The sequence below is a fragment of the Falco rusticolus genome, chromosome Z, assembly GCF_015220075.1.
Source record: "Falco rusticolus isolate bFalRus1 chromosome Z, bFalRus1.pri, whole genome shotgun sequence".
Taxonomy (NCBI): domain Eukaryota; kingdom Metazoa; phylum Chordata; class Aves; order Falconiformes; family Falconidae; genus Falco; species Falco rusticolus.
The window spans coordinates 16813873-16841011 of NC_051210.1; the positions used below are offsets into that span (position 1 = coordinate 16813873).

Sequence of the window (27139 nt, forward strand, 5' to 3'; positions counted from 1 at the left end):
AGTCATCATGTGGCAACTGCATAGCATCTTAGAATCTGCTTATTGTAAGTTACGCTTGTCCCAAGAGTAAATATGAAAAAAGTGCTAGCGTGACCTTACAGTTCTATCCCACAGTTAATATTTCAGACAGTCTTTTTTTTTTTCCCTCTACAGTCACTTAGGAAGGCAGGTGCCACTTTCAAGTACATTTAAGCTATTTGCTTTTTATTTATATCTAATTGCTGAGTGTTCCAGAGGGTTGGCCAAATAACGTTAAGGGATAGAATTTATGCAAGGATGTAAGAAGTTGTTTTAAGTTTGTAATTTAAAAATAATTTTAATACACAGCATCAGCAAGCTTACACAAGAGATGTACACATTTTATACTATTAATTTTGATTCCAAGTTTCTCAAGTCAAAGTAACTGATTTTAAGCACAGCATACAGAAGGCCAGGTCCTACTGTAAAGAATTAGTTTTCCTCAACAATTTTAGTATGCATGTAAGCTAACCCTATACTTTAAGAAGTGTCTTACTGCTATAGAAAAAGATGTACTATTTGCCTTATGTTAATAAACATTAATACAAAGTAGTTACCTACAAAACCAGAGCATAGGCTAGGGCTGGAACATGATCTCTCTTCACCACACCCCTCCTTCGTATTTCTCTTACCTACTATTGTAGACCCTGCATAACCCCTCCCTCCAACACTGCTCAGTGACCAGTGACACAGGGCACCTCTGCTCCTGCACTCTGCTAAGGAGAGGAAGGACAGCTGTCAGCAGCCACCAGAGAGCCTGCTTTCAGCTCTTTGTCTTCCCAGCTCCCCTCCTCTAGCAAATGGGCTTAGGAAAACACGAGCACCTCATTGCCAGAGAAGAGGAACAGGCAACAAAAAACCAGCACAGCTCATAAGACTAAGTAAGTATTAGGAGCTCTGGTGCTCCTAAGCATTTAATTGGGAAACAGGATATTACGCAGCATCACTGTGTTCTCATTGCTACTGAAAAGCAGCTCCAAGTTTTCTTCTATCTGCTTGGAGCCTTTGTGCACTTTTCAAGTCGAAGTAACCTAAAGAGTTATTTTCCTTGAATTATACCTAGTAACACAGCAAGCTTATTCCTCTATTTCCTTTGTTTGTGGTAAACTAAACTCTGTGCTATAACAGCACTCAGGAACTGAAGCCATTCTTGGCATTTAAACTGCCTTAAGCACTTAAAACTTATGCACACAAGAACACCTCCCAGATGCCCAGACCTCCTGCATACATACACAGTACATAGTATTCTTAGTATCTTGCTTTTGTAATTTGGCAGATCAGCTTCCAAAACACCAGCTAGGCCCTCCAAGTTGCTCTCCAAAGACGAATTACTCTAAAAAAAAAAAACAACAAACAAAACAACAAAAGAAAAGTTTAATCATCAACAAGGAATACCAATCAGCCCCCAACTCTCAAGTGGCAGAGAAGAAAGTCAGGCAAGAGCATTCTTTTATGTCACCTCCTTTTTCAAAGCAATAATTCAATACCATTAGCAGTAAAGAACTACTCTCACTGGCCTGAGAGAAGGAGTAGCTACTCCTCAGAAGAGCTGCACCTGATCACCAACCTCCCCTGCAAAGAAGTCTAGTACTCCCCTGGGATGCAAGGCTTAACACTGCCTCAGGGTAACCCTGGTAGTTTGACTAAGCCTTGATTAACAATGCAACATGAAATGAAACACATTCACAACTTGTTTTTCAGTGCAGCACATTTTTTGTGCCATATCCTTTTTTTGTCCATTTCTATTTTTGTGCCAATAACAAAGTTAACTCCCTTACATCCTTGGCTGACTAGAACTAACACCACCTTTTCTCACAAAGTTATAATCTGCTCGATGGCTGTTTATCACTGCCTGGAAAACATAACACTACTATCCAAGTCCTTGCTCGTTTTACCACGTGATTTTGCAAAGGTTGAAAACTTTCCAACTATCTCATAAAACAAATCTTTTCTTTTTGGGTGGCGACTACAGACAAACCGCTAACCCACAACACAGAGCAAGGGGAAAAGAAGATCCCAAGAAACCACTCTGACCTTCTCGAGCTGCCGCGCAGCCCCGGCCCCAGCCCCAGCCGGGAGGCAGCCCACCTACCTTCTCTCCCACCCTGCAGATGAGCGACTCGAGCCTCTCCTCGATCTCCGACGGCTCAGAAGTCCTCCGTCTCTTGTGGGGCTGCCCTGCTTCAACACACCGAGCACACCGTTACCATCGGGGAGCCCCCGCCCCAGCCGCCCTACATCCCACCCAAACCCCCCCCTCCCGTGGCCGACGGCCCGGCCCAGCCCAGCCCAGCCCGCACCGGCCCCGTGACTTCGGGGGGCGCCGGTAGGGACGGGTGGGAAGCAGCCGGCACGAGGGCTGCTGTGGCGCTCACCATCGCTGTCGTCACTGTGCCGCCGTCGCGACATGGCGAGAAGCAGAGAAGGGAGCGACGAGCCGGAACGCCTCACGCGGACCAGAGACAAGCGCGCTCCTTCGCCCGCCCGCTTCTAGCCCCGCCGCACCTCTGCTTCCGGGGCAGGGCGGGGGCGCCCCGCCTCTCCGCTCGCCGCTCGCGGTGAGCGCGCCGGCCTGGAGGACTTCCGGGGCGTTGTGCTGGTGGGGGTGGGGCGCGCCCGGTGCGGAGGGAAACCGGGCGTTTCGCGGGCGACGGGGCCCCTCTCCCTGCCCAGCCGCCTGAGGAGATGGTGCCGGGTGAGGCATCGCCGCCCGGCCCGGGATCGCCGCGGGGCCGCGCCGCAGTCGAGGCGATCGCTGCCAGGAAGCAGCGCGCCTTCGCCCGGAGGAAGGTGGGTCAGCGCCGGGCGCCCGGCTCTGTGGCTCCCCGGCCTGAGGAGCCCGGCTGTGCGGCTCCCCGGCTCTGCGGCCCCCGGCCTGAGGAGCCCGGCTCTGCGGCCCGCCCGGCTCTGCGGGCCCCGGCCTGAGGCCCACTGCTGGCGCTGCCGTCGGCATCAGCTACCCTCGGATCGAGGAGAGGCGGCCGGCGTTGCCGGGCGGACCTCGGGGTCGGTCTCCGGGCCCGGTATGTGGGTTGGGGGGGTGTGTCCCGGGCAGGAGCGCTGATAACGGGTGGCGCTTGCGGTGCGTTACAGGCCTTCTCCCTCTTCGTCAAAGCAAAGGAAGTGCCGGCCCCAACCCCGTGTCCCGCCGGCGGAGAGGGTGTGCGGTGGCGGTGCTGCCGCCAGGCCTTTGAAGAGCTCTCCGGCATTCACAGGCATGTGGCTCTGCAACACGCTGGAGACATCGGGCAGCAGGCAGGGCTGACTGCAAAGCAGGCAGCTGCTGAATTGAGCCCCTCGAGCAACCCAGCTGCTGCGGGCAACGCAGACAGGCTAAATGGGCACTCTCATAGCAGTCCCGAGATCTCCTGTACACTCCCAGACACAAGCCACGTTAGCTATGATGATCTGACAAGGTAAGAATGTCCTTTGGCAGTATGGAAATTCAGTACAGGCCAGGAGTGGGGTGTTGGACTGCTTACACTTTGCATGAGCTTCTACCACTATCGCTTTTTGTGAAGTTCAGTCAAGTGATACTTTAAATATATAGAAGGAGTCTTCCCTCATATTCCATTAGGTCTTCAGATGCTTTGAATACCTTTCTGAGATACTCCAGGAGTCACTTGGTTTGTTTGAATTCCTTTAACAACTGCTCACACCTATACAAAACATGGAAGTTACTGCAGTGCTTGTTAAAGAAGTAGACACACTGCATTTTTGTGACAGTAAACGTGGGAACTTTGGAGGATGAAACAATCAGAGCTATATCATCGCACATTGTTAGAGCAGACCTGTACAGGCATTACTCAACAGCTTAGAACCGTAAGGAAGGACAGTAACAGAAAAGAGCAGAAGCAGAGTATGCTCTGTGCAGGTCCCTTTGCTTGTTCAAGTACCTTAGGGCCTTGTTAGTTCTGAATAAATAGGTTTACAAAAATGTTTCTAACTGAGGGTTTGGCTTGTGCTGCTCAGAGTGCTGGCACATACAATCTCCCTGAAAAATCTGGCTTTTTAAGTTTAATAGCTGAAGCACTTGAGTTTTCAAGTGCATGTTTGTCAGATTAAGCATTTAATAGGACGCTTATGTGCACAGAAAACAGCAGTTCTTCTGTCCTGTGTGTTGAGAGAAACTTGAGCAGAGCACACAGTAGGCTGCTGACAGAGATGTCCCGTGTAGCACAGATGAGTTCATTTTGTAACCAATACCAAGAGCTAGGAATGCAGGAGCTTTTGAGTTCATATTTTTTCTTCTTGAAATAAATCAAACTTGGCAGTGCTAATCCCTCCAAAGTCTGTTTGTTGTTTAGTTTTGTTTTCCTCCTCACATCTGCCAGAAGAAAATTGTCCACATTTGAATGGTTACTGTTAATAGTATATTTTTTGGCTTTCAACCCTAACATCCTTTTCCTATTTGTTCATCTTTGCCATGCTATGGACAGCAAGGTAGGAGAAGTACTTCTGTATTACTGTTACTGTGAGGTGAAGGATCCAGAGAAGCTCTGTGCTTGGCAAAAGGCTTTGTGCCAGCATCTGCATCTCACTGGCAAGGTAAGGTTTTAAGCAATGGTTGTATTCTTAACCAAAAAATTTTTGCTTAGGTCAGGATGGTGGGGCATGTGGAGAACCAAGCGTTTTGCATCAGAATGTGCTAGTCTGTTATGATCCCATTAAGAAAGGCACTTGGAGTCTGTAAAGTATCCTTTTAAATGCTAATTAAGAGCTAAGGCTCCAAGAAAAGAAAATAATACAGCTCATCTTATATGCCTTTCAATGCTAGGAACCCTGACTTGTGCAGCATTGAGCGAGCCTCTGATCCACGCACAGCACACTGTGCAAACCCTGTCCTTGCAGGAGTTACCCCATTTCCATCATTCAAACTGTTACAAACGTGGGTTTTTTTTACAGGAAGACAAGTCTTTTCACACTCTTACCGTCAAACAGAAAAGATTTTCACATTAGAACTTCTTGATGCACTTCTAGATAAAGGCAAGAACATGCAGGTGGCATAATCACTGGTACCAAGAGGGAGCTGTGTGCAGGCATCTCTGCTGGAATTATCAGGCTGGGTTTATCCTGTGGTTGAAGGATGCATGCACAGCACAACACAGCCTGAAGGTCAAGCTGGAGGTGCAGTGCTACGCAGCATGGATCTGGGCTTGCTCCGTTCAACTGTTAAAGTGTATTACTGGCTCCTCAATGTGCGATGGTCTTCCAGTCAGAATCACTACACCAAGCCGTAATCCATACTGTCAGGAATGAGATGAAAGCAACTGACACCTTAGACCACACCACAGAATAGCAGTGCTCATTTCTGCACAGAGTCTTTATTCTTTTCATTCCTGGCAGATCAGACAAGGAGGCAAGCTGGCTTATCTAGCAGGCCTCTTGAGGCTATGGGCAAAGGTGAATATTAGCCTCATGAAGCTGGTGTTCCTAGGCTGTCTGTGTGGAGAAGTATTTTTCAAGAGGGCAACTCAGAGCAGGAGACTTTTATCTTTGGCTTGTCTTCCTAGAGTAGCTTCTTTTCTTTGCTTCTGCTAGTGGTAGGCACCTTTACTGTTCTGTATCAGCACAGGTCTGGGGTTGAAATGTCCTGATGCATTCACTTGTTCTTTTGCTCAGCTATCTTGTCTGGTGGTTGGTATTCTCAGTTTTTTTGTTTTGTTTGTTTTTCATCTCCAAGACAGGTACAGCATTTGCCTTCTCAACCAGCTGATTTTTTTCCTTGCCTCTAACATTTAGTCTGGGGTTTTTTCACTAATTCAGAGGTTTTGTTCATTTGTCAGTGCTGGAGATAAAATAACTCACAATGAAATTTAATATTACTTGCAATAATATGCATATTCACATTTTCCTTTTAGCTATGTGAGTCATTGGGCGCAATCCCATTGTTTTTCTGGAGGCAGACTTCCAATGGGAATTTAATGTTGACTGCAGGGTTTGTCTGTTAACCCGTTAGCTTTTCTCTGTTTATTGCACAAACTTTTCTGACTGTCTTGATGTCATTCTTTTGAAATGGCTCAAAAATAATTACTCTGGTTTTGTTTCTATTTTCTTTGCTGTCTTCTTTATGTTAAACTTTAGTATAAACATCTTTTCCTTTCTCACTGGTTTCTTTTCTGAACATATGTGTCTGCTTTTTGTTACCCAGTGATATTTTGCTAATTTCACTGTGATCTGTTTTTGCTGTTATTGAGCCTTAGCCTCAGCTTCTCCTCTTGCCTTCTAGGTACGAGTTGCTTCAGAAGGAATTAATGGGACAGTTGGTGGAAGCAAAGTAGCTACCAATCTCTACATTGAAGTTATGCTTTCCCAGCCTCTGTTCAAAGACATTTTGTGTCAAGAGGATTTCAAGGTATGAAAAAATAGTTTCCACATAGACATTGCTAATGCAGGACATCTAGTTTTTGAGAAATAAGCACATTGCTTGTTAGAATCATAGAACCATTTAGGTTGGAAAAGACCTTCAAGATCATTGAGTCCAGCTGTTAACTCAGCACTGCCAAACCACATCCCTAAGCACCGCATCTACATGTTTTTAAAACACCTCCAGGGATGGTGATTCCACCACCTCCCTGGGCAGCCTGTTCCAATGCTTCACCACACTTTCAGTGAAGAAAGTTTTCCTAATCTCCAATCTAAACCTCCCCTGGCGCAACTTGCAGCCGTTTCCTCTGGTCCTACCGCTTCTTACTTGGGAGAAGAGACCAACCCCCACCTGCCCACAGCCTCCTGTCAGGCAGCTGTAGAGAGCAGCAAGGTCCCCCCTGAGCCCCCTCCTTTCCAGACTAAACACCCCAGTTCCCTCAGATGCTCCCCACAAGACCTGTGCCCCAGCCCCGCTGCCCATCTCTGGACGGTCACTGCCCTGGTCCTGCTGGCCACACTGCTGGGGACACCAGCCAGGGTGCTGCTGGCCGCCTGGGCCCCCTGGGCACACTGCTGGCTCCTGCCCAGCCGGCCGTCACCCAGCACCCCCAGGCCCTTTCCCACCAGGCCCTTTCCAGCCGCTCTGCCCCAGCCTGTAGCGCTGCGTGGGGCTGGTGTGACCCAAGGGCAGGACCCGGCACTGAGCCCTGCTGAACCTCACACGACTGGCCTGGGCCCATCGCTCCAGCCTGCCCAGGTCCCTCTGCAGAGACTCCTGCCCTCAGGCAGGTCAACACCCCTGTCCAACTTGGTGCCATCTGCAAACTGACTGAGGGTGCATTTGGTCCCCTCATCCAGGTTGTCAATAAGAGGACTGGCCCCAGCACTGAGCCCTGGGGAACACCACTTGTGACCAGCTGCCAGCTGGGTGCAGCTCCACTCACCATCACTTGTTGGGCTTGGCCATTCAGCCAGTTTTTACCCAGCGAAGAGTACACCCACCCAAGTCCTGAACAGTCAGTTTTTCCAGGAGAATGCTGTGGGAGGTGGTGTCAAAGGCTTTACTAAGGTCCAGGTAGACAACATACACAGCCTTTCCGTCATGCACTAGGTGGGTCATATTGTCATAGAAGGAGATCAGGTTCATCAAGCAGGACCTGCCTTCCATAACCCCATGCTGGCTGGGCCTGATCCCCTGGTTGTCCTGCACGTGCTGCATGATGGCACTCAGGATGATCTGCTCCATAACCTTCCCCAGCACTGAGGTCAGGCTGACAGGCCTGTGGTTTCCTGGATCCTCCTTCCTGCCCTTCTTGTAGATGGGTGTCACACGGGCTAACCTCCAGCCCGCTGGGACCTCCCCGGTTAGCCAGGGCTGCTGATAAGTGATGGAGAGTGGCTTGGCCAGCTCCTCCACCAGTCCCTCAGTACCTTTGTGTGGGTCCTGGCCAGCCCAGTAGATTTGTGCGCATCTAAGTGGAGCAGCAGGTCACTGGCTGTTTTCTCCTGGGCTGTGGGGACTTCATTCTGCTCCTCCTCATTCCTGTCTTCCAGCTCAAGGGGCTGAGTTCCCAGAGGGAAGTTGGTCTTGCTATTAAAGACTAAGGCAAAGAAAGCATCAATACCTTGTCCTTTGTCGCAGTGTTCCCCCCCTGCATCCAGTGAAGGATGAAGATCATCATCCTTGGCCCTCCTTTTGTTACTAACATATTTGTGAAAACATCTTTTGTTATCTTTCACGGCAGTGGCCAGCCTGAGCTCTAGCTGGGCTTTCACCTCTCTAATCTTCTCTGTGCATAACCTCATGACATTCTTGTAGTCCTCCAGAGTTGCCTGCCCCTTCTTCCAGAGATGCTAAACTCTCCTTTTCTCTGCCGAATCCCAGCCAAAGCTCTCTGTTCAGCCAGGTCGGCCTTCTCCCCCGCTGGCTTGTCTTCCAGCACATGGGCACGGCCTGATCCTGCACTTTTAAGACTTCCTTCATGAAGAATGTCCAGCCTTCCTGGACCCCTTGGCCCTTCAGAACTATCTTCGAAGGGACTCTGTCAAACAGGCTATTAAACAAGCCAAAGTCAGCTCTCCAGAAGTCCAAGGTAGCAGTTCTGCTGACCCCCCCTCCTTCTCTGAGAATTGAAAACTCTCAGCATCTCATGATCACTATGCCCAAGATGTCCTCTGACCACCACATCACCCACCAGTCCTTCCCTGTTCACAAACAGCAGGTCCAGGGATGCCCGGCTCCCTGCCCAGCTGTGCCAGTAAATTGTCTTCCACACACCCCAGGAACCCCGCAGACTGTTTCCTCTCTGCTCTGTTGTGTTTCTAGCAGACACCTGGTAGGTTGAAGTCCCCCACAAGAACAAGGGCTAGTGGTCATGAGACTTCTCCCAGCTGCTTGTAGAATGTTTTGTCTGCCTCTTCATGCTGGTTGGGTGGTCTATAACAGACTCCCACCAGGGTATCCACCTTGTTGGCCCTTCCCCTGATCCTTACCCATAACCACTCAACCCTACTGTCACCATCATTCAGCTCTAGGCAGTCGAAACTTTCCCTGACACACAGAGCTACCCCACCGCCTCTCCTCCCTTGCCTGGCCCTTCTGAAGAGTTTGCAGCCGCCCACTGCAGCACTCCAGTCATGAAAGTAATCCCACCGTGTTTCTGTGACAGCGATAATGTCATAGTCTTCCTGCTGCACAGTGGCTTCCAGCCTCTCCTGTTTGTTGCCCATGCTTTGGGCATTGGCATAGATAGACTTCAGCTGTGCTATCGATCTCTCCTGCAGCCCTGGCATGCCACCCCCAGGCTCATTTCTGATGAGCTTGGTTTTACTCCCTTCCCCCTTCCAATCCAGTTTAAGGCTCTCTCAATGAGCCCTGCTAACTTCTGGCCTAGGATACTTTATGGCCTTTGAGACAGGTGAACCCCATCTGTTGCCAGCAGGCCTGATAGTATTACTTTTGCTCTAGCAGTTCTGCTTTCCCAGTACTGATCTAAGCCATGGCTTCCTAACCTTACTTTGTTGAGATATCTCTACCTGTTTTCACCAGCAGTAGCAGTTACCATGAGCAGTGATAGCAGCTGTTACAAGCTTTGGCAGCTATGGGTGCAGCTGGAAAGCCTCCCATACAGGTGAATGAAGGAGTGTGCTTCAGCCCCACCGTTCTTCAATAAGCATTTACTCCAATTTGAGTACTGAATCCAAGGCATCACAACATACACTTACCCAAGCAAAGTATTCCTGCACTCTCCTCTTCACCCTGATTTGAGATCCTTGCCTAGAAGCCTACAGGTGCAGGTTCATGCAGGCTTTGGCATCTGTGTGCACATGGTGCACTGTCAGTTCCATGAATGGCATGTCTTCTAGAGAAAATACACAGGCAGAAGTCAAGAGGTTTCACCCAAATCCAGTTAGTGCCAGACTGGAGGAAGAGGTGCTAACTTCTGCTTGACCCTGAGCATATCTGCTGATTGCTGTCTTCAGATAGTGATGGCAGCTGTGGCTGGCACTGTATGGCACTCTGGTAGGCTTTTGCTGCTCCAGTACTGTAGGTACTGGTTTCTCTGTGAGGAAGGAAAGCAGCTGCTTTTACAGCATTTTTCTTTTCCACACAGTTCTGTTTGCAGGTAGTACTGTTTTTTTCCCCATAAATAACTAGATCAAAGGAGTTAGCAAAACTTGCAAAAATAAAATCCTATGTAGAGCTGCTGTGCTGATTCAGTCTTACTTTTTTAACTGTCTGTTATGCTTGGCTGAGTTTCAGCAGTAAGTGACCTGTTAGTTACAGTCATGTGTAGATGCAAAACCAGAACAGGGATGGAATTTTATCTTGACCTTGGCAAAGCCTCCAACCCTGCATGATCTCTCTGGGAATCAGCATTCATGCATTAGTACATTAGTACATATGCCATGAAGACATGGGCATAGAGGAGTGAAAATTGTGCCTGGGGCTATGAAAATACCCAGTGGCCACTGTAATTGCTGCAGACTGATTTCTGTGATAGTTGGGGCAGTGCTGCACAGCACTGGACTTTTGTTTATTTGCTTGATGGTGCCTAAGCCATGTTTGAGGCTCAGCCCTGCAGAAATTCTCCCTCCCTGTCACCTGCAGTGGGGGTGCCTACCAAAAAGGGTTTGCCGAGACCTCCAAAGGGGAAATACTGCGCTTGAGTTTGGTGGGGAGAGGGGTGTCAGACTCCACCGGTAAGAAATCTTGAGCCTGGCTGACATCCCATATGTCTCTTTGATGCCCATGAACCACTGCAGTTCCTATCGTACATGTCATGACTGGAGGCCTAGCTGTGCTTGTGTCAGAGGGGCTGAAGAGCACTGCAGGGCCCAGATGTGTCAATATGATCCATCACTGGAGAACGTTATTTAATATTCCTCTAAGGGTCAGCATGCTCTGCAGAGGCTTTGACTTTCTCATGACAGGTGCTAGTGACAGTTTCTGACTAAGATCTGTTCTCCTTCCCACTCCTCAGTAACTCTGCACCTCATGCCAAGTGGTGCCTGTCTCACCTGCAGAGTAGTCATTAGACCTAAGACACCTGTCTGCCAGGCTGCAGTAGGGGCTCACTGCCTAAACCTCAGGATTTAGAGTGTGGTTTTCATCAGGAGAAACATTTCTTTCCCTCAGCCACAGAGACACTTTCATATTCTACTGAGCTGTAGAAATCAAAGTGAGTGCATAATTTTTATCTTGACACCTGGAAAATTTTGGTGGATTGTTTTTGTGTTTAATTTCCTAGAGCAGTGCAGGAGGAGCTCACTGTTTCCCAGATCTTCGCGTTGGAGTATTCAAAGAAATTGTACCTATGGGCATTGATCCAAAGATAGTGTCTTATAAAGAAACTGGTAAGTTGATTTAATGAATAATAAAGCCTCTCACTCAAGTGAGAGTTAAGTGAAGAAAAAAGTACCTTAATGAAGGGTGTTTCCTTCTGCACAGTGGCCAGGACAGAGGAGAAATAGATAGGGAAACTGATTTTTTACAGGTAGTCAAAAGTTACTGGTGCAGGAAATTTGCTGGCCTAAGTTTTGTTTTGCTAAGTGTTGAGCTGCCTCAAAAAGCTTTAGAATTAACTTTCTGTTTTGTGGGAAACAGTAATAGTTCAAATGACATCCAGCAATTACCTTGTTTTGGGGTAGGGACGTGGCTTGTACTTGAGTCAGCGGGGTAAGTCATTGGACACCTGCTAAAGGCAGATGTAAGGTGAAATGCATGATGGTTAGGAAGGATATTTCAATGAATATATTCATATTTGTTCTAAATATTCTGTAGGGGCTTGAGACTGCTCAGAAATCATATCCTATAAAGAGCTCCAGTGCTCTCTCATTGTGATTAGCCTGCAGCCAGAATCAAACTGATACAGGGAGACTGTATAGGGAGAGCTTTCCATGGAGTCTTCTTGTGGATCCAGTGGATTCTGGTGCTGTGGATGCTGAGACCTTTTTTTTATTATTATCTTTTTAGAAAAAGTGCTAGAATTCCACTGAAGCATACAGTTATATACATGTTCCTATGTTAGGGACTGCTGACTTGGCTTTTGTTGAAATTAACAGCCATGCTCCTGCCTTTCACACTAAAGCAGAGCCAAGTTCTGCATCAGGTTCATGCCACTCCCCTAATACAGGCTGCATTTATTTTCTGCTCTCTGTAGCTGCTTAGTATGGATTGTGCTTGGTAAGATGTTACTAGCTATGCATCAGCTATGAGGACACTTACGTAGGTGGTAAGCAGGAGCACAGCAAAGAGCAATTAACAGAGCAGTTTTGAACTTTTTTATTCCACCAAGTTCTGTGGGTGGTAAATTTCTACAGCATCTTTTTGTGGTTTTGGCAGAGGATTATTTTTCCCCCTTTTTTTTTTGGCAGTTTGTGGGATGTGTGTTTGGATCTTTCTTTCATTTTTTTCCCTTTTTCCTCCTATTTTACAGCATTTTATGGAGATGGTTCCCATTAATCTGGCAGGTTGCTTGTGGGGTTATTTGTTAATAAAGTAAGGGATTTTGGTGATGTGGGTTTTTTTGTTTTTCAGTAGGTTGGGAGTCCTAAGCCCTGAGCAACCTGAAACCTGAGAAACTTAATGTAAATTGAAGTTGTACTGAAAGTAATACATGCTTATGGAAATTTTCCATTTTTATCAACAAGAAGAGTTTCATTGAAAAAAATGCATTTCTGTACTCTTCTGCGCCTCCAGATTTAATGGCAGATGAGCAAAGGGAAGGGAAGCGTTTTTTCACTCTTTCATTTGCAGCTGTAGGAATTGCCAGGGGGATGTAACAAAGATCATAGAGACAGGCGCCTGTCTGCTGCTTCTTCTGTCATGTGGAACCGTGTTGTCTTTTCTTTTATATGCCAATAGGAAGCCAAACGTGGATAAACTTGGCTGGTTGAGTTGGGATGAAAAGTCTGTGAACCATCACAAAAAAGTTTTGTTTGGAAATCTGAGGAGAATCTTCATCAGCAAGATCATATGTAACATTGTTTTACAGTTCTGCTTCTCACTGCTTTCTCTTTTATTTTTCTTTTTTTGTTGTTAAAGGAATCCATTTATCCCCTAAGGAATTTCATAGAGAAGTAGAACAGTATTTGTCTCAGGCCAGTCAAGGACAAAGTGATACCATCTTGCTGGACTGTAGGAATTTCTATGAAAGTAAAATAGTAAGTGTTGTTTGCCTGGTTCTTGCAGTGTGTAACAGGTGTTGGGGGGGGAAGCATTTCACATTGTGAGGGTCTAACCTTGCTGGAAGAAGAGAGTCCATATTCCAGATTGACCATAATATGAACAAAGTTCAGTTTAGTAATGAATATTAGACACGAGCAGCAGAGGACCTGCTTAGCAGCTCAGCATGGAGCCTGCCTGGCTGAGTGCATATACAGCTTGGGGCAGGAAGAAGACAAAGTGGTCCATGCAAGATCAGCAGTGAATACCATACAGCTTGAAGCAGAAGTAGCTTAATTTGTAAGGATGTTTTTTAGCATTTTTGCCTTGTCCCATATGTCAAAAAGAATAGAGGCATTCTGCTGTCACACCCATCAGCCTTCCTGCGGTGCTCGTCCTCTCTCTGACTGTTCTGCTTATTTCCCTCTTTTATGTTTGAATGAGGAGACATGCTGTGTCCAGAATCCTCTTACAGATTTTAACAGGTATTTTGATGCATAAATGCAGCTGAGGAACTGCTGAAAGCAGTTGCAGTCAGCTGAGTGTTTTGGCCCAAAGGTTTGTTACTTCCTCTAGTTCGAGGCACATACCTTACCACATAAGACTGCTTGTAACTAGTTGCATAGCCATCTATTGTTGTTGCAGGGACATTTCCAAGGTTGTCTGGCTCCAGATATCAGGAAGTTCAGCTATTTTCCCAGCTACATAGATGAAAACCTGGAGATTTTTAAAGATAAGCGTGTCCTGATGTACTGCACAGGAGGGATTCGTTGTGAAAGAGGTTCTGCTTACCTACAGAGCAAGGTGAGATGTCATTCTGAGGACACAAGTGTTGGAGAGTTGAGACTGCTTTAAGAGCCGCTGTCTTTTGCTGGTAAATTCTTACTGAGCACAAACTGCTCAATGAGCAGGTGGTGAGATAAATGTCTCTGACGCACACTTGCATTATACTGACTGTCAAGCACGTGGGTAGTTTAATGCAGCTCAGGATGATCTGCATGGACTAGTGTCACAGCAGTGACTGCTCTGTGAAAATAATTATATAACCCATTTGCCGAGAACAGTTATTTGTAAGACTGCCCTGCCCATTGTAGCAGTGTTTTAGGAGGGCTTGAGAGCATTCTGCAGTGTTTCCACAAGCTCTGACTAGGTTATGCTCTGTGGTCATTACTGCACAGTTTGAGCATCCCAGAGTGGTGAGAATCAGCCAGTCAGGGCTCTCCTGGTGTTACGGAATTAAATCCAGCACACTGCATTGTTCTAATTGTGCTTTCCATCCCACTCTTCTGGATCCTTCCCTCAAGGAGAAAGGGAACAGCATATATACATGTTCTCCAGAGATTTAAACCTTGATTGTTTTCTCTGCTGCACCAGTGCGAGCCTTGAGAAATTCTGCTCCTGTTAATAACTCACTACATAAAAACAGGGTAAGCAGTGGTTCACAGATGTTCAAAAGTGTTTGATCTGTGATGCAGCAAACCTCCCGCAACTGAGGAAGCTGCCAGTCTTTTTTTGACTGTAACATTAAATGCACATTTGGGTTCATGTCATTGAGCCAGCATTGTGGAACTGCCCCGTAATCCCTGGTGACACTGCCTTGAGTTCTGTGTGCAGATGGTGCCATCTGATGGTCACTGAGAAGCTGCTGCTTTTCATTGACCTGGCGTTTATATTTGCTTTGGGAACTCTGGCACACCACCACTGCTGCCATCTCCTTCAGCGTTTCTGCTAATATCCTTTAAACAGGCAGTATGCAGAGAGGTTTACCAGCTAAAAGGTGGAATTCACAAGTACCTGGAAGAGTTTCCAGATGGATTCTACAGAGGGAAGCTGTTTGTATTTGATGATCGTTACGCCATTTGTTCCAATGAAGATATCATCTCAGGTAGGATTAGATAATCTTAAGTGTAGAAGGCTGGGAAGCTATTGCAATCATTTCCACAGAGATGTGCAGGACAGGGGCAGCAAAACTGGTCTGTGTAGTTCCTCCTCATACTCACTTTGATCTTTTAGTGCCAGCACTTTTCACGATGATTATCAACCCTATGGCTTTAACACACTCAACAGAGCTCCCTAAAACTGGAGCAGCAGAAGAAAGCAGCCCCTGCAGAACAGCTGCTGTTATGAGCCATCTGCAGCTATGGAGATGTATGTAGAGCAGTACTGCTGTTGTTACCCACTTGTTGCCCACACTGCAGATCAGACTGTGGCTGGCCAAGTGATTGAAGCATTAAACAAGTATTTCTGCTGTTGGCTGCTCTCTGCTCCAGTAATCTCGTGGAACATCAGCACAGACTGCCAGGTGCTGGGAGAGTGGTGGCACTAGGCTCTACAGCACTTTGTTATTTTTATGCTTTAAAAGTTTCTGTAGCCTGCAGAATTAGTGACCTCTAGTTGAAGTTGTTAAGAACATTGCCTGGTCTTCTGGCTGGGTTTGCTCTTCAGATGCTACAAATTAAATATGTTTTCTTCTTCTCAGTTGCCAGGTATAAATAGATGGAATTTGGCTCTAGGCTTTTTTAGGAAGCCATGCTGTTTTTTCTTTCTCTGAGTGGGTAACATTTTGAGCATAACCTCCCATTCCTCCTCTGCAGTTACCATATACATCTCGAAGGTGCCTGGTGTGGTGTAGAAACAGAGCACACTCTGGATACATCACAGCCATCCCTACAGAAGTTTCAAGGGGAAGTGCTGGGGTAGGCACCTTCTTGATGGTACAGCTAAACTGGGCTGTAGCTTTCAGCTAAAGGGTTAAAACCTGTCTGATGTGGTAGAAGGACATCACCAGGGCTGCAGATGACTTCCCATCTGCACAAACCATCGCTTTTAGGTGGAAGGAAGTCCTGTGGCACCCTGTTCCCCAGCAGGCAGTGTTTCTGTGTACTGGCTTAATTACCACCACCATTTGGCAGCAACAATAACCAGAACTAGAGGAAGCACTAGTGAGCACTTTCTCCTTTTCCTGAGAGACAGCTGTCCTAAGTTTTTACAGCAAGATCAGCAGCTTAGAAATGAACTAGGTTCTAAAAGATCAAGCTAAATGGTCATTTAAAACCTGGAATACAATAGATATCCACTTAAATGAGAGCTGGCAGCCCCCTGGTGCCACAGAGAATCCTCTGCAAGGGGGACAGATGGAGGTGTGTGGGTGTTTTAACTTTTTCTTTTCTCCTCCCTCCAGCATGCAGATACTGTGGGACACTGTGGGACCAGTATAAACTTTGTTCCAGCCCGCACTGCCGGCAGCTTGTCCTGACATGTCCAAGTTGTCGAAACAAAGGTCTTACAGCTTGCTGTCCTGTTTGTCAAGAGAAAGAGCTCAAGGTGACTTCAATGGCTTCAGGACAAACACTTAAGGAGGAATGTGAATGTACAAAGAGACGGCCAAGGGTACCTATTGAATGTGTCTCAAAAAGGACACTAGACATAGGAAAAGATTAAGCTGTTTCATTAGCTAATCTGATGTGCTAATGCAAAGGGCTTCTATAACCAGATCCCTATCTGTTATTCAGTTAGGTTTGGAAATCATGGAAATTTTGAAAGTATTGTTCATATGCTGCCTTTAAGCCTGGAGTATGCCCTGAAAATCATTTGTTACTTGACTGTAAATTACAAGAGTGCCCAGCCCATCACCAGCACTACGGGATTCCTCTCCCTGGGTACAGTCTTGTAGCATGGCCTCTACCGTGGGGATTTTGGAGCAGAGTATGTGCAGTGGGACACAGCTGCTCACAATTCAAAAGAAACTGGAGGGACATAATAATTCCATTATTTTCTTTTTGTGTCGAGATGGATAGGTCTGACTTCTCTGTTGATCATGCATTTGGTTCAATAACTAGTGCTAGAGTATGAAAACAGCAGATGTATCACTTGGGTGTGGGTATGTGACCAGAATAGAGCTGAAGGTATTTTCCACATACATGCCATCTGCCTGCATCTCTTGCTTTATACCAGTGAGAAGCAAGGGGTAGTTACCTAAAGTCACTGACTTGACTAGTCGTTGTGTAAAACTGGTAGAAGGCAGCGTAAGGACCCCTCTTGCAACTGGAACAAAGGCCCACAGATACCATCTGCCTAGCTGTACTTGTGCATGACTTGTAGGATGAACAGCAAAAGTAATCCTCATTCCAGTGCTCTGTCTCCCCAGGAACAGTTGTTTCCCTGAACTTGTCAGTACATGCAATATCCAGGGCTCTGCTTGCACTAGAAAAAAATGACAGCTTGATTGGACCTGATGATCTTAAAGGTCTTTTCCAACCTAAATGATTCTTTGATTCTGAGACATACAGAGAGGGGAGTACAGAGACTGTCAAAATACCAGCATTAATGGCACTGGAAGTGATGCTGACATATGTGCATAAATGTCAGCAACAGCTACAAGAAGATTGCAAGATCCTTTATCCAAGTTAAATAATTCTAAGATTTGGGGAGCCTTTGTGCTTTGTAAACGTGGTTTGAGTTTTTCAAAAGCTGTGAGATGTTTGTGCAATTTCCAGCTCTTAATAGTGGAGAAATTGTCTTTGAATTTGAAGGGATCCACAGCATATGAGCTCAAAATACTTTGCCTGCTGCTTTGTGTGCCTGACGCTGTAGAATGTACAGAAAGGTTTTATTAATAGTAGGAAATATGTCTTGACTGAAAAATGTCTTTGAAACTTACTGGCATTCTTGGTACTAAATAGTAGTTAGTCATTAGGAAATCAAAATCACTTACAGTTTTTAGGGAGTTTTCTACTGGCAACTGCTTTTAAAAGCAAGAAGGCATTTTACTCAGGTCTCTGCAGTTGTTTAACGACAGTTAGGGCAATGTTACTTTCATACTGATTGTAACTTTATCGCACAGCACTATGAATTCAGCAAGGCCTCACTGTTGGCTTGACAAGCAACTTAAAGATATCGGAAATGGTTCCATTAAAGCCATGGCAAGCATTTCTTCTTTCCTCAGTACTGCTACCAAGAAGTCAACGGTTCGGCAACTGTCTTTATGACCGTTCCCTTCATGAAGCAAAATTTTGAAAGGTAGGGACATGTCCTTTGGGAATCTTTCTAGGATGGTATTTAGTTGGAAATCTGAACAATCCATACTGGAGAAAAAAATCAGAAAATGCCTGTCAGTAAACATCTTCAGCAGAAGTCTTAAGCAGTACCTATGGTACCCTGGTATCTTACCTCTCAGGCTTTGCTGGCCAGTTAACTTCTGTGCTTTTGAGGACTGGAATATTCGTGGAAAAACATGCAAGCTCTATTTGCAGGTCTGGTCTAGAGCACTGATGGAAGTGCCCCAACTTGCATATGATACTCTATTTTCTTCATATATTAGGCTAAAAAGAACACTATCGGCAAGTCTGGAACACTGTAATCTATTTGGAAGGCTGTTTCTATATCACTTACCAGTGCAGTTTACACTGTATTTTGTGTGTAAACTTCTGAAACTCTTATGATGATAAATAACTCTCAGTGCTTCCATTGTAATTTTTAAAGTAGTGCACAAATACACTTCACCTGTTATGTTGAAGGTGCTTAATTCTGCAGAGGTAAATGCTGAAACCTGCCTAGCTGTCTGCCACGTGGTTGACCTGGCTACAAGGTACAATTCTCCAAAGAGCTCCTGGCAGCTGGAGATTCTACCTCAAAGGCAGAGGGGAGCCACAGGGCCTCTTCTGGTCCTTGCTGCACTAAGGCAAGGGAGGAGACAGGTTGGAGATACACAGATGGAGGCCCATAAAGTAAGGTTCCCTCTGCTGCAGAGAGGGGGAAAAGTGGGTAAGAGACATCCTTAGCATCCCTCTTGCAAGTTAGCCCATGAGCAGCTTCTGTATCCCAGCTTCTGGATTAGTTTTGTCAGATGATTAATACAAATAAAGACTTGCCATATGAAATGCTGTGTGGTGGGACCCAGGCACCTCAGTGATAATGCCTGAGAGAAGGCACATTGGCTACAGGGGAGGTGAGAGTTAAGCAGGATTGGCTGTGACTGCCAGATGCTGCAGTCAGCAGATGGCTTTTTCCCCTTTTCCTGGAGAGCTGCTAGGACAGCTATCCATTTGCTCCTAAATACCACCATTTGTAGTTCAGTCACTGCACAGCTTGATGCCTTTCACTACAAAGCCTGATGCCTTGCAGCACAGCCTGTCAGTGCTGCACAGCTCTCACATGCATCTTTCTGCAAAGCAGCTCTATAAGGATCAGCCGAGGAACCTGGCATGATTCTGCCAGTTCGGTACGTTTGGGCTGCATGGTTAATCTGGATACTGCTACAGTGAAACAGAGGACAAAGTTATTGCTTTTTTTTTTTTTTTTTTTTTAAGGGCTGGTTTTTTTTCATTCAGAAAAACAATTCTGTTGTAGTGTCTATGGTAGTGCTCCCTGCTCTGCAGCTGCCTCTTCTTCTATGTCTGGCTTTTTTAGGATTTCCCAGGATAAGCTGCATTTATGTTCTTCTGAATCCAGCAGAAGAGTTGAGCTTCTACCATGCAAATCTGAGTAGACGGCTCAACTGAAACTGTGTCTCTGGTTTGATGATTTAGTTGACCATTTTGAAGTCTTTGTGGTGCATGTGGAAGAAAGAAGCTGCTAATTTCTGACTTTTTTTTTAAAATAAGTTTTCAAGAATTTTTCTTCTGTATTAATTTTCTGATATAGAACTTGCAGGGTTGGGGGAAGAAGCTATAGTGAAGCATTTTATTTGCCACCACTGGTGCATTTATTAAGATTTGAAGAGCAAAAATATGTTTCCCACATTGCTGGAAGTATAGTGTTCTCTGCTTCGTTGGTCAGAGCTAAATCATGGGTGGTATTTGCACACAAACTCTGAAGAAATCTGTGGGACTTTTGCTGGAATATGTGTAAAAGGCTGCAAAACTTCACTCGAGATGTATACAGACAGATTTCTAGCAAGTGAGAACATTATCTAGGACATACCGTCATCAGACCAAGAATAAGGCTTCCATATGGCTTCTGCCAGGACACTCTTCCTACCAAGCAGGATCCCACCCGTGTTCATTAGCGGGAGTTTTGGATAGGATAGTGCTGGGTCCCATCCATGGCATGTCTGGGAGCTATGCAAGCCTGTGGGGAATTCCTCCCAGGCTAGGTGATGGGTAGTAGACTATCTGACAAAGAACTGTCAGACTGTATGCAAGAGTAGTTCACTTCACAGCTTTTCTAGCGCACAACATTTATTGTTGCATTTATGCAGACACTAGGGAGGGTAGTAAAATAAACAATCCCTAGCAGCACAAAATTTAATTAACGGACATAGCCATCTAAACAAAACAGTGAAGAGAGAGAATTTGACTTGTTGCCAGTGAGTGTCTGGACGTGTGCTTTTAACATTAGAAACGGAAGGGAATGGGGATTAGAAGAGAGGGCTCTAGTTTGCTGATCAGTTCAGCCATCTCTATGGGGTTAGGATTTGCATCATATCTCTAAAGGTGACTGTGTCCTTCAGACATGCATAGGATAGAAGGATATTAGCACATCCTCAACCGTTCAATTTTTGAGACTTTTATAATCAGTGGCCTTAAGTTCCATTTAATCAGGAGGTGGAGATCAATTTTTTCTAAGAAACATGGGGATGCATCTCCAACTATTGACTCAGCAAATGTTGGTAAAAAATTGTAATTCACAATTCTTGAAATCAGCCATGTTTCCAGGTAGTAGAAGAGTTTGTTAAACTAGCTGCTCCTCTAAAGTGACTTGAGATCAATTTTGGGGAAAAAAATAAAGTATTTTTTTAATACATCTGTAATGTGTGTGGAACGATTTTGTCTTTCACTCATACGTACCACATCCTAACTGTATGAAACACTGTGCAGGAAGTTTATAGAAAAATTAGGTCCCAGGTTAAGAGTCACTTTTACGCTGGGATGTACTCTAAACTGAGATTGCATCAAATTGGCAGGTTGTTACTGGCTTGAATAGTTTCCAACTCTACAGAAAACATCAACAGTCCTACTGGATAATATCTTCAACTACAGCCACTAGTTAATTTAAACTGTTAGTGCATAAAACAGAACCGAGGCACCACAAATACTCTGTCAAGGCACTTATTGCCTTTAGAATTCCACAGTGTCGCACAGGTCACTGGGATAGACCTCCATAGCCAGGAACTACACTCCAGTTCTGCACTTGGGAAAAATAGGCCCATTCAACTCTGCAAGTCTTCTCTTCCTCACTGAAAAAGAAGAGGAAGAGGAGTCAGTCATGGCAACAGGAAGATGTGTATGGCAGGTTTGGCTTACCTGCTGTGAAAAGTTGCTGAGAAATTTACTTAGTGCAAAGAAAGAAATAGGATAGCATCAGCTTCTGCATTCCTACTTTAAGCAGCAGGCACAGCCTTACACAGTTTAAAATCAAGGAAGGTAAGATGAGGTTTCTCTCCCTATGAATTTTTAAGGCCAGAAGCTACTTTCAGCCTTACCTCCCTTACTCTACAGTCAATTTTATTTCACACAGTTTGTAATCAGGACTTTGGCCAAAGAATCACCTGATGCTGACTGATGTAAAGACAGCAGGAGACAGATGCCACAGCTTTTCCTTTGCTAGTTTTTCTCAATTGCCCTTTCAAATAAATAAAACTGTCTCATTTCTTATGCTCTGCCCTTAGCCTTCAGCCCTCTGTACACGGTTAACATGGTCAAGGCAGTCTCACATCTACTCTTAACATTGATTTACAGCTACAGTCATGACTTTTCAAGAAAATTGTGTGAGGAAAAAAGGAGAAAAAAGGCATAAAGAGGATGCAAAAGTTAGCTCTTGAGGATGAATGTAAAAGCCTTCACAGCTGGTTCATATAGAGCATCTTGGAGAACAGCAGCTATAGGACCAAAACCAAGTTCTGGCAGCATCGGGTCATCACCCGTAGGTAAGAGCACTGGAGTGGAGCACAAGCGGAGAGCTATTGCTGACAGGGTGGAAAATAAAAAGTTTTTTCTATACTTATACATTGTCCAGGTGTAGAGCTGAGATGCTATTGCCAGATACCATCAGACCGATGAATACGAGCTGCAAACAAGAACCAAATCAGACAAAAAATGCAGATCTTGATGGTCAAAGAGGCAAAATGCACAACTGTTGAATGGAAGGCAAGTTGTGAATTCCTCCCCTTAACAGCAGGAACAATTAAAACACTAGATGCAAATCTTCCAGCTGATTACTTTGAATGCTAGATGCTGCACAGTTGTTAAAAACCTTGCTCTGTTCCAAAGGACAGAAAATAGCAAGCCTTTCCTGGTGCAGCTCTCTAGTCACCAGGAATGCAGCCACAGGCAGAATAAATATGCAGTGAACTGTAATACTGACTGTTCTGTGTGGTCCCTGAAGAACTGGCACATACCTTCATGCTTGGCCATGCTTTCTAGGAGCACGGTACTGGCTCAAGCAAAACTGATTTTTATTTATTTTTAAAACACAACATACTTGTTATCTGTCTAAACGTGGCAGCCGCTTAATGCTGGTTTTGTGTGGCTTTTAAACTTGAAGGTGATTCATGAAGGGACAGAAGATCCTGTCTGTGGTGAATCACATGCAGATTGAAATAAGTAGTTCCAGTTTTTCACCACTTTTTCACAGCCAGCATCTGTACATTAGGTCTTCTCTCAGACCCTGCCTGATAGTCCTCGCTTTCCAGATGTGTCTGGCAGAACCCAGCAGTGCTAGTGGTGGGGAGTGTGTCCCAGGGAGCCTCCAGCCCAACCTCCTACGCAGCAGGGCTGTGCCTAGCACTGGGTCAGGGGTGCTGCCAGCTCTGTCCCCCCAGCCCTGCAAACCCCTGCCCTCCCGGGGAAGGGGTTCTTCCTAGTGCACAAAAAGGACAATCAGCAAACTTTTGCTTATTGCTTATGGGTATATTGTCTGCCACTGCCAAGAAGGCATTTGGTGCTGTCAGGTTTGTAACCACCCTGCCTATGCAGTTCAGAGCTGTTGAGTGCAGCGCAGCTGGTACGTTGGCTGCATTTAGTACTGCTCTGCTGGACGGGTTTCCAGTGCTCTACAGCAGCCTGTAGCCAAGCAATGGAAAGCCTCTGCCACATGCATCAGCTGAAATGGCAGTTTGCAGACTTGCTCACATTTTGTGAGCACTTGTCATCACTTTCATTGAGGGCATAAAAGTAACTCCAAGCCATGTGGCTTCCCACCTCTCCCTAGAAACATTTCCAATTTGTTTTGCTGAAGGGGATGGGCCAAGTCCCACTGCCATCAAAGTTCAGCTCTACTACTTTTCATCTCCTTGTTGAAGTGGGAATGAAGCTGGAGGAAGACAAGCAGTTGGCAGGAATCGTAAGCGCTGGCAGCTCATAACCCATGTGCCATATGTTGTATCACGCGCCGTACCGAAGCACGTTATCAGCTCTCACTCATTCCCAACAAGACCCACTGTTACTGCCAAAAACGCTGCTTCTTCTGGGAGTTTTAGCTGTCCAGTGTCTCCAGGTTTGGAGCACAACCCACTGCCTGGCTGACAGCAGTGATGTTAGGGAACCAGTCAGTGAAGGCTGCTTTCCTTCTTGAGGGGCAAGACATCATCAGGTCCTTCAAGGGGTGGTTTCTAATTAAGGCACAACTACTGGAGCCTTCAAGTGAACAGTTCTGCCCTTCTCCCACTAGGAATTGCCCACAGGACCTTCCTGTGCTCCCTGGCTTGTGGCCAGCCTGACTCACCTAGGTCATTGTTATTCATCATGGCATTGGAGGCGCGGAGCCGGGGACCTTGCTGAGTGAAATGGTACCCAAACTTCAGCAGAGAGGTGTTTTTTTCCAACATGTTCGCAATTTCCATTTCTACTTTGTTGCCCAAGGGCTGGCTCTTTTGAAAACAGAAAAGTAAGTTGGTCAGGTCAGAGTGTGATTCAGAGCAAGCACTTAGATCTGCCATCTCCACCCCTTCCCTTCTTCTTTGGACCTGCTGGGTTATTTGGCATTTCTGACTTGGAGCTGGCGAAACAAATCGCTGGCCTGTTCCTGGTACAGCCAAGTGGCTCCAACTCCTCCAGCAGACATTCCCACAAGTCCTCTTGCCCAAAGACTTTGTTTCTTGGGTAGATTTACAGCTAAGAGATGTCTGGAGAAACTATGGTTCTGAACTCCCAGTCACCTGTCCCTCAGCTCCCCATAGCTCAGCTGCTTCACTACTATCCCCTGGGCTTCTGGGGGAGCTAAACTTGCCATGACATTTGTGCCACTGCATGCTCTGGAGCTCTCCTTCTCTTTCCCTTGCATTGTAGCAAGAATTTCAGTTTTACTATGTAATCGATTACTAATATATTACTAAATATTTATTTAAGTCCCTGCAAGAGCTCCGAGCAAGGTTGACACAGGACAAGTGCATCACTGCTCTCCAGGGCAGCACCAGGAACAAGAAAGCTGCTTGCGCTGCCACAGCCTTTATTAATTACTGTAAGTAGTAGCAGATACTGGCCAGGAACTGCAGCACAAACAAGGGGTTGAAACCTCTTCAAAGCAACCTGGCAGTGGTGGCAGGCTGCCACCCTCCACCTTGACCAGCCACTCAGTTTCCCATAACCAGGACACGTTCACTTGGTCAGAGCTCCTGCTTGTGCAGGCTTTACCTGGTTGTCGATGCGCAGCTCCACGAGCGATGTGTTGCCCTGTAGCGCTTCAACAACAGCCAGGATCCCTGACCCAGAAATGAAGTTTGATTCCACGTTCAGGCTCTTCAGTGTATTATTGACCTTCAGCATTTCTGCTAGTGCCTGTAGGCAGAGGTGGGTGGGAAGAGCTGGCAGTCAGACAGGCAGTGGCAGAGCACCCTGAAGCAGCAGGGGCTCAGCTCTCCTCACCTCCGGAGGGTACCAGGAGGACCCTGAGTGCTGAGCGGTGCCACTGCCACCAGCCACGAGAGCTCTGCGCAGGGTGAAGGGGGATCCCCCCTGTTGCGGAGGTACTATTGAATGTGGGCATGCTGGATGCCGCAGCAAAACCTTGTATGGATAAACCCTTAGGGCCACCCCAAAAGGTGACAGCCCACACTTGTGGCTGCTCTGTGACAGCTTCATCTGTCCCTCTTCTAAAGCCAGCATGGTCAGCCCTGCCTCCCACCTGATCTGCTCCCTGCCTGCACTGCTCCTGTGTGGGGCTGAGATGCTTCCCATCACAGCAGACAGAGAGATGAGCATCTGTCTTGAACAACAAGGCATTCTCCACGTCCAAAACATCTTCCCAAGTGGCTTCACAACCACATTAATCACTTTTGCTCCCCTCAGTGGGTGAGACCAGAAGTGGGCTGGCACACTCCCAACTTCCCTGACCTGATCTGATGATCTCATTCCATAAGCTGCATGGGAGGACCTGTCTACATCATGAAGCAGGAGGACTAGCAGGTGATGCCCAAGTGGCAGGGCTGACCTGCACCCACTCACACAGCACTTGGCACCACAGCTCCCCTTGTGCTGCACCGTGACCCACAAGCCCTCAAACAGCATCAATGCTGCCTGCACCAGCTTCTTCCGCAGTCCAGAGTCCCTGAAGTAACGTGAGGGCTGTACTTGCCCTCCAAAAAGGTTTTTTTTTCTGCCAGGCAACTGGTGGTGTGAACATGTGTGCATGGAGGTAGGTAGGGGTGGCCTGGGTAAAGAAGAGCAAAAATTGGCTGCATTGGTGCTGGAGGAGTGTGCAAGAATGCAGCCTGGAAGGTAGCCTGAGAGCCGGGCAGAATGCTCAGCACCTCTCTGCATCCCCGCTGGTATTTAAGACCACCCAGAACAGCCAGAAAGACCCTTTACCACAGAGACCACACATAAGAAATGCAGAGTCCTGCTTCTGCACAGGTTTGCACAAATTCATGTATGAAAGAGAGCCAGAGCAGACATGCGAGGGCAGGGCCAGGTGTGACACAGCAGCGTATGGCTTTGTACCAACAGAAACAGATGTCGTGGCCCTGATGTAGGATAAATCAAGAGAGGCAAACTGCTTTTTACAAAACACCACTAGGAAGTCAGTTCTCATCTGCTGCTCCTTTTCTGGGAGATCCTTCAGGGTGCATATGAGACTGAATGGGATTAAAGGATTGTGTCCTGAAATCTCTGCAGCTGGAAAAGGAAGTGAAGGAACCAAAGCCTGTCTGTCGCCGGCTTTCACTAGTGCTCCCGAAACTGCAGCACCTGTACCAAACGGCAGAGGTGCAGGATGTGCCAAACATGATGCTGGGTGCAAAAGCAGTCAGTAACTCTGAAAATGCCTTGTCCAAGAACAGCTCCTGTCACAACTCTATGACAATGACCTGGCAGTACTTACAAAAGCAACAGGATCGTTGCTCCGTGTCCCAACTATACTGAACTTCTTCACGTAGGTGTTATTTTTCAGCGCTTCTGCAAAAGCTTTTAAAGTTGGTATGGGAATATTCTGTGAAAAGAAATGCAGACACCTGTCTTAGGCCATCTTCCATATGAAGAGATGTTCAACACATTTAAATGATATTTCAAATTTCTTAACAAGGTCAAATCACCAAATACACTTAAGTAATTTAGGAAGGGGTCAATAAATGTTTTTTAAAGTTCTCTTGCTATAATCAGCATGGCCTAAGGAGCATGGCAATGCCTTCATCCTATTTCCCACTTTGCTCACAGCTTACTGGCTTGATTTGAAGCTACATTATCTCTGCTGTTTATGCCCAGGAACTCGGATACTTACAAACGCAGGCATTGTGGGGATGCATGTAACCAGGGTTCATGAGCCTACACAACACTGCTCCTGAACCTTTTAATATGAATGACAGCACAGAGCAACATTAATGTCATGTTCAGGTAAATTTGAAATGTTCAGGAAAGTTTGCCATGCTAGCTTCAACACTGAAAATAAATCCATGCTGCTTATTCTGAGTTCCTACAAAATGAGTATTTTTCACTTACCAAGCACTTCATATACCCTTTTCAGATGCACAAATTTTCACCTGTTTAAAATTTTAAGTGGTATCCTCAGCCTGGACTTCTTGGCACACCATTTGGATCCCACCACGTGGAATCACCTATAGTCAAGGCCATCTACTGAGCCATAACACAGAGCACAGCGGCTTATCATCTCCATTGCCAGCTCCCAGTTCTCAAAACTGTGTCCTAAAGTCCTGAG

General features: G+C 46.2%; 3 protein-coding genes across 10 annotated transcripts in view; 1 reads left to right on the forward strand and 2 right to left on the reverse strand.

Moving 5' to 3' along the window:
• NCBP1 (nuclear cap binding protein subunit 1) overlaps positions 1-2530 on the reverse strand; it is a 31274-nt gene extending 28744 nt beyond the window's left edge. For 2 of the 4 annotated variants that reach the window (XM_037372915.1, XM_037372917.1), the window contains exons 1-3: positions 2394-2530; positions 2111-2196; positions 1251-1351 (exon numbers count right to left, since the gene is read on the reverse strand). In XM_037372915.1, the coding sequence (XP_037228812.1) occupies positions 1251-1351; positions 2111-2196; positions 2394-2427 (221 nt within the window). In that variant the 5' untranslated portion in view covers positions 2428-2530. Of the gene's footprint in view, positions 1-1250; positions 1352-2110; positions 2200-2393 lie in introns of all 4 variants that reach the window. The other 2 variants (XM_037372916.1, XM_037372914.1) reach the window with 1 other exon arrangement.
• Positions 2531-2614: 84 nt separating this feature from the next.
• TSTD2 (thiosulfate sulfurtransferase like domain containing 2) lies at positions 2615-20797 on the forward strand. Of its 2 annotated transcripts, none has more exons than XR_005101839.1 (9): positions 2615-2808; positions 3112-3434; positions 4458-4566; positions 6248-6373; positions 11139-11244; positions 12935-13053; positions 13700-13858; positions 14801-15750; positions 16236-16320. XR_005101839.1 is itself a non-coding variant. In XM_037372918.1 (9 exons), the coding sequence occupies exons 1-9, from the start codon at positions 2704-2706 to the stop codon at positions 16493-16495; spliced, it is 1446 nt and encodes a 481-aa protein (XP_037228815.1). In that variant the 5' UTR covers positions 2615-2703; the 3' UTR covers positions 16496-20797. The 2 variants fall into 2 exon arrangements, 1 of the variants encoding a protein (XP_037228815.1); XM_037372918.1 differs by having other exon boundaries at positions 14801-14939; positions 16236-20797.
• TMOD1 (tropomodulin 1) overlaps positions 19650-27139 on the reverse strand; it is a 30467-nt gene continuing 22977 nt past the window's right edge. For 3 of the 4 annotated variants that reach the window (XM_037372920.1, XM_037372921.1, XM_037372919.1), the window contains exons 7-10: positions 26309-26416; positions 24625-24768; positions 23717-23861; positions 19650-21230 (exon numbers count right to left, since the gene is read on the reverse strand). In XM_037372920.1, the coding sequence (XP_037228817.1) occupies positions 21166-21230; positions 23717-23861; positions 24625-24768; positions 26309-26416 (462 nt within the window). In that variant the 3' untranslated portion in view covers positions 19650-21165. Of the gene's footprint in view, positions 21231-22000; positions 22061-23716; positions 23862-24624; positions 24769-26308; positions 26417-27139 lie in introns of all 4 variants that reach the window. The other variant, XM_037372922.1, reaches the window with a different exon arrangement.